The 6,000-nt window shown below is 45.1% G+C and overlaps 1 protein-coding gene across 10 annotated transcripts in view; it reads right to left on the reverse strand.

Moving 5' to 3' along the window:
• Positions 1-5,084, reverse strand: part of LOC101411519 (zinc finger protein 75D-like) — a 29,900-nt gene extending 24,816 nt beyond the window's left edge. The window contains exons 1-6 of one of the 10 annotated variants that reach the window (XM_071213109.1): positions 4,935-5,084; positions 4,748-4,833; positions 4,046-4,174; positions 3,410-3,492; positions 2,420-2,946; positions 1,830-1,956 (exon numbers count right to left, since the gene is read on the reverse strand). In XM_071213109.1, the coding sequence (XP_071069210.1) occupies positions 1,830-1,956; positions 2,420-2,827 (535 nt within the window). In that variant the 5' untranslated portion in view covers positions 2,828-2,946; positions 3,410-3,492; positions 4,046-4,174; positions 4,748-4,833; positions 4,935-5,084. The other 9 variants (XM_071213111.1, XM_071213110.1, XM_071213107.1 and 6 more) reach the window with 9 other exon arrangements.
• Positions 5,085-6,000: the final 916 nt, after the last annotated feature.

A 6,000-nucleotide genomic window follows, 5' to 3' on the forward strand; every position in this document is an offset into this window, starting at 1 on the left:
TGGTGCAGCCTCTGTGGAAGACAGTTTGGTGGTTCCTCAGCAAGCTAAATATAGAGCTGCCATATGATCCAGAAATCGTGCATTAGGAATATATTCAGAAGAACTGAAAACAAAGACAAAAACAGACATCTGCAAGCTGATGTTCATAGCAGCATTTTTACAATTGTGAAAAGAGGGAAACAACCCAAGTGTCCATCAACTGATAAATGATTAAACAAAGTATGGTATATATATATATGATATACTACTATACAGCTATTAAGAAGAAATGAACTTGGGAGGCATATGACAATATGGATAAACCTTGAGAACACTGCTGAGTGAAATAAGCCAGACACAAAAGGACAAATATTGTATGGTCTTACTAATATGAACATGACGAATAAACTCATGGAGTTAAACTATAGAATATAGGTTAGTAGGAGATAGAATGAGGGTTGAGAAGGGGGAGTGGATGCAGCATGTATGCAGAATAATAAGGGGGATTGTAAAGTGGGGAAATGGTTAGAGTTGATGGTAACCCATAGTGAGTATAAATCAAAAATGCTGATTTATAAATGTAATTGTGGCTGAAAGGGGTAGTCTAGGGAAGTTAATGTCAATAGAATAAAAGCTAGAGGATGATGTAGGGACTGTTTAATACAGTGATTTTGGTGGTAGATGATGATTGTGGTTAATAGTACAAAAACATGAATGTTTCTCTATTACAAGGTGTTAAGAATATGGAGTTACATGGGAAAATACAATTAATGTAACTTACAGACTAAGGTTAACTGTAATATTTTAATATTTTCACAGCAATGGCAAAGAATGTACTATAAAAATGCTAATGGTCAATAATGGAGGGACAAAGGGGTATTGAAACTTTCCTTTTGGAATAATGAAAACGTTCTGAAATGGACTGAGCTAATTATAGCACAACTCGGTGATGAAATAGAGACACACTGAGTGTACAGTTTGGATGGACTGTTAAAGGCAGGGTACCATATAATGTGGGTGAATGATGGACTGTGATTAACGGTACAAATATGAGAACATTCTCCTGTGAACTATAACAAATATACAATACTAATACATGGAGTTAATAATAGGAGGGTTGATGGGAAAAATACACCAAATATGGACTATACCTAGCAGTAATATTATGATGATGTTCCTTCATCATTTGTAACAAATGTGTCACAACGATGTAAGGTGTTGCTGGTGGGGCAACGTATGGGAATCCTGTAAGGCATGTGTGATTGTTTTGTTAACTCACAACTTCTCAAATTAAAAAAAAAAAAGATCTTGAGCTGGTGTGTGAGAAACAGAGTGGGAGGGTAAGGGGAGGTAGGGAACAAGAGTGAGAAAGCACCTGCAGTAGACATAGTTAGAAGTGACAGTGTTTACTCTGGGATGGTAACAATGGAAGAGATGGAGGCATGGTTGGATTTAGGGTATATTTTGAAGGCAGAGCTAAGAGGCCTTGCTGAGGGGCTGGTTGTGGATTATGATAGACAAATGGGAATAAAGGAGAACTGTGAGGTTTTTGGCCTGAGCAATTGGGTATATGGCGATGCCCTTTACTGAAATGGGAAAGAAACAGTAAGAACAGGATTAGAGAGAAGTCTGGCATCATGCATTAAAATTTTATTTAGAATAAGAATGAAATATGTATCTTTGGAAAAGAAAAAGCTCTCCAAAAGGGAGAGATGATCTGGATACATCTTTCCCTTCTTCCATACTGTAAAGTTCAGAACCAACCATCTATTGGAACAGTGGGACTCTCACAGGGGTGCATTTTCTGAAAACCAAAGAACTTCTGTATAAAGGAAGGGGAGAATCTTTACCTAGAGAGGTGACAGTCTCATAGTTTTCCTGCATTACATCACTGTAGACGGCCTTCTGAGCAGAGTCCAATAATAGCCATTCTTCCTGGGAAAAATACACAGCAACATCTTCGAATGTCAACAGACTCTAAAGAAGAAAATGGACTTCATTTCAGTACTTGCCACCACAGAAGCAGACCTAGCACCCATTTCTGAATTACATGGTAGGCCACATACTGAAGGAAATAACAATGTGTGATTAAACCAAAAAGAGAGCAAGAAGGCAGAAAGAAAGGAGCCAAAGGGATAAATGAACAACCTGGGAGGTGTCCAATCCCCACTATGCCAAGCCTTGTTGCCTAGGGGAGAACATCTGCGGCTAACACACTCCAGAGCACCTGTTGGGCATTGCGGGTTATGTGCAGCAGGAAAAAGCTCCGAAACTTCTGGATTATTGGTGCAGGCCTGTGGTTTCAGCTCCTGCCTTAGCTGTCCTAAGGAAACAAGAGAAGAGTGACCTAATATCCATATCACTCCTCAATTAACTGCACTGTCTAATATATCCACCTTTATCATATTTCATTGTATATACCAGGAATCTTTCTTCTCACCTCCTGTCTTGTTTGATCAGCTTCTCTGTGAAAGTTTTCTACCAGGGCCACAGCCTCCTTGATGCTCTGAGGGTAATGCTTCTGCACCTGGGTCTGAATCTCCTCGGGCAGTACAGCCAGGAGCTGCTCTAGCACCAGCATTTCCAAGATCTGCTCTTTTGAGTGGATCTCTGGCCTCAGCCATCTATGGCATAATTGTTGCAGTCGGCTGACAGCCTCAAGGGGGCTAAATGTTTCTTGGTAGTGGAAGTTCCGGAAGAGCTGGCGACACTGCTCAGGATCAAGAGTGTCCAGCTGTGGGGTACTGTTTTTACTCTGAGTGGAGCCCTGGTTCACAGATCCTTTAGTCTCCGAAAGAGCCCTGATCTGGGGGCTCACATGTGCAGTCAACGTCAGATCTCCCATCATCTTTCTGCTGTAGGGGCACTTTTAACCCTGCGTGTGATTTGTCTCTTGGTGCCACCTTTCACCACTGAGGCTCCATCAGGTTTGGAACACAATCAATAAGAGGATTTCTTCCGATAGCACTGAGGGCAGAAAAAAAGGGCACATGTCAAGAAGAAAGCCACATGACCCATAACGACTTCCTATCTATTATCAGAAATAGATGAACAGTAAGATCCTGTCCTGCCTCCCCTTGAAAATTAACTTCCAATTATTAGGACACTCGTGATGATAAATTACTACTGGACTGAGATGTTTTTCTCCTTTCTTTTTATTCAACTTTAAAACACAGCACTACACAGAGAAGGAAAATGTCAATTGAGGTCAGTAACTTTTTTTTAATGGTTGGAGAAAGGATGGTAGGTGAGAAAACTGACAGACATTGACTAAAAGGAGCAATGAGATCAGGCAAATATTAATCTGTGTGCTTCTAGCCCCATTTTCACAATCTCAAGGGATGATTAGGATGAAATAGGGCATATTTGAATTTCTCTAAATTTTAACCTATTATCCCTGTTCATGGTTTTTAATCAGGGGAAAACCAACTTCTAGGCCGTGTCATCCTCTTGTGAAGGTGAAAGTCTTCATTTTGTGGAATATTTTACATTCTCCTTTCCATGGTATTAATACTGGCAAAAGAGGTGCAACATTAAGATCAGAATAGAAGAAAAATAATTAAGGAAAAGTAGCCTTATTCTTACCAGCAAGTGTTCCCCAACTAAGCAAACAAATCATCATTTTTTCTTTGGCAATTCTTTGCAAGACATATAAAGGACATCGGGCAGATGATTGGTACCTGTACTTAAATTTTTTTTACTTTAATTGTACATAAATACAGCTGACCTTTATTTACAAGTTGTCTACACTTCAGGTCATAAAATGAGAGAGAAAGAGAGTTGGAGATGATTAAGGTTCTTCATAGACAGGGAGGGTGTGGGTAAGGGAAGCCCTTGTGCTGACTATATTTTCTCAGGGACATTAAACCTCTAAGCAAGGCTGAGCACAGGTTCCCCAGCCGATTTTCCCTGAGGTGAGCCAACTGAAAGGGCAGCACAATTGTTTCCAGGATGCCATACTTAGTCAAAGAAACGGCTGTCTCCTTGATGTCCACACCAGTTCAGGAGGTATAAGGGCACCTTCCATGTTTGGGGGTGAGCATAATGCCTCCAAGTCTAAACTGACCTGTTATGTCTTGATACCATAAGCCTCCGACGGTACATCAGCAGCAAGCCTGGGCGCTGTTTCCTCATAGGGTGGAATGGGGTTGCTTCAGGAGGTTAGAAGTGGTGGCAGGCGCCTGGGCGCGGGTCTCTAGGAGGAGAGCCTCGCGGGCACTCAGGCCCACCCTCAGATCTCAACTATAAAGTCCCTGCCCCTAAGTGATGACGCCACCTCCTCCTCCACCACGTCCTACTGAAAGGAAAGGGCTGTCCCGCACAGCCCCAGCCCCGCCAAGCAGCTGACCCGAGGGCTGCACTGGACGAGAGCGGCCTCCACCTCTCCGGTGTCCTCCGACCGCATCCAAAGAGAAACGAGCGCCCCGGTTTCCCACGCACACCCTGCACGGGCTTCCGCGGGCGCCGCTTCCCCTTTCTCAGTCTCTCCTGCAGCCACCCCTGCCCGCGGCCGCGCGGAGCCAAGCTGGGCGCCCCTGCCCCACTCGGGGAGGCCGCACCCCGGAAGCAGCGCGTCCGCGAGCCCAGTGTCGAGGTTTCGGCAGCGCGGGGGCCTGGGAGGATCAGGCCCGCACCCGCCCCTCCTCCCCTCCCGGGGATCCCGCCTCGAATGAGCTTGCGTGGGCTGCGGTTTGCGGGCCGAGCCGCAATCAGAAAGGGAACTGATGCGGGGCAGGTGGCGTGGTGACAGCCGCCCCCCGCCGCCTACCTGGGCAGCCTCAGCGCAGCAGACGAGGAGCTGGCCCGCGGCCCCTTCAAGCCCCCGAGGAACCGGCCTCCCGCTGGGGTTCAGGCCTGGAGGCGAGAAAGAGTTAATACCGCCGAGTGGGCAGGCCCGCCTCCGGCCTAGAGGAGTCCCGGAAATGGCTCGTCGCCAGGGGATGTAGACTACTCACCCCGGGGCCGCAGTCTCCTACGTGTTAGGCATACACATAGTCTCCGCAGCGCTTTAGGGCAGCAGCAGGTATTTCGTTTGAAGAACCTTTCCGAAGAAGTGTAGCTACCCCGGAAGTCCAGGGGCTGAGGAGGAAATTGGCTCCCACGTGTTGGGACCGCCTCCTCCCCACTGAGCGTGCGCCCTGCTGCCTTCCCTAGGTCCAGCCTGACAGCGCTCCACCTGTCATGACTGGATCTGTCAGGAACCTCCTCGTGTAAGAGGCAGTTCGAAACATTTTCTGTTCGCTGGCACCTTCCTTCACAACTATTATCATGCTTTATTCTTGTGTAGATTTTAAGCTTGTGAGGTAGATTCTTTGAGAGAGAAATTGAGACGTAGGACGTGACTTCCTCAGGGACACGTAGTTTATAAAATGACAGATTTTAAACTGGAATGTAGGTCTCCTGTTATCATATCCCGTGCTTTTTCTACAGTATGTTTGCCTGCACTGGACGGCATACCCCTGTTGCTAAAGTCGGCATTCCATATTTTCTGAATCACGTTTCTAAGAGTATTTCGGTTTTTTCCTAATTATTATTGTTTACCCTGTATTAGCCTATTCCAGTCAAAGGATTGTTTCTTTAGCCTACTATAAGTAGCTAGTCTTATAGAGTTGAATAAAACAAGGTCTCTGCCCTAAAGGAATGAAGTAAAAGGATTGAGACAATTTCATGATTATCAGTAACAGAAGATAGTAGAAGATATGATATGGCATAAAATGAATGCTGTGAGAATTCCAAGGAAATGAAAGTTAACTTTTGGTTGGGGAGAATTAGAAAAGATCTGGGGCCATTTCTGTCCACAGCAGAGTACATGGACATGTTTCAGGCAGAGAAAAGGCCAAGAGCAAAGGCTTAGAAACTGAAAAGAGTATGAGAGAGCCTCTAGTGCATTCTTATTGTGTTGGGCTACGTTTCGGGAAGTGTAGACAATAAGGGCCTGGAATGGGGATGAGGAAGGAAGAGGCTGCATGTGATAAAGAAGAAGATGGAGCACCATTTGAGGGTCTTTGAGGGAGAATAATG

The sequence above is a fragment of the Dasypus novemcinctus genome, chromosome X, assembly GCF_030445035.2.
Source record: "Dasypus novemcinctus isolate mDasNov1 chromosome X, mDasNov1.1.hap2, whole genome shotgun sequence".
In the NCBI taxonomy this organism is placed as follows: Eukaryota; Metazoa; Chordata; class Mammalia; order Cingulata; family Dasypodidae; genus Dasypus; species Dasypus novemcinctus.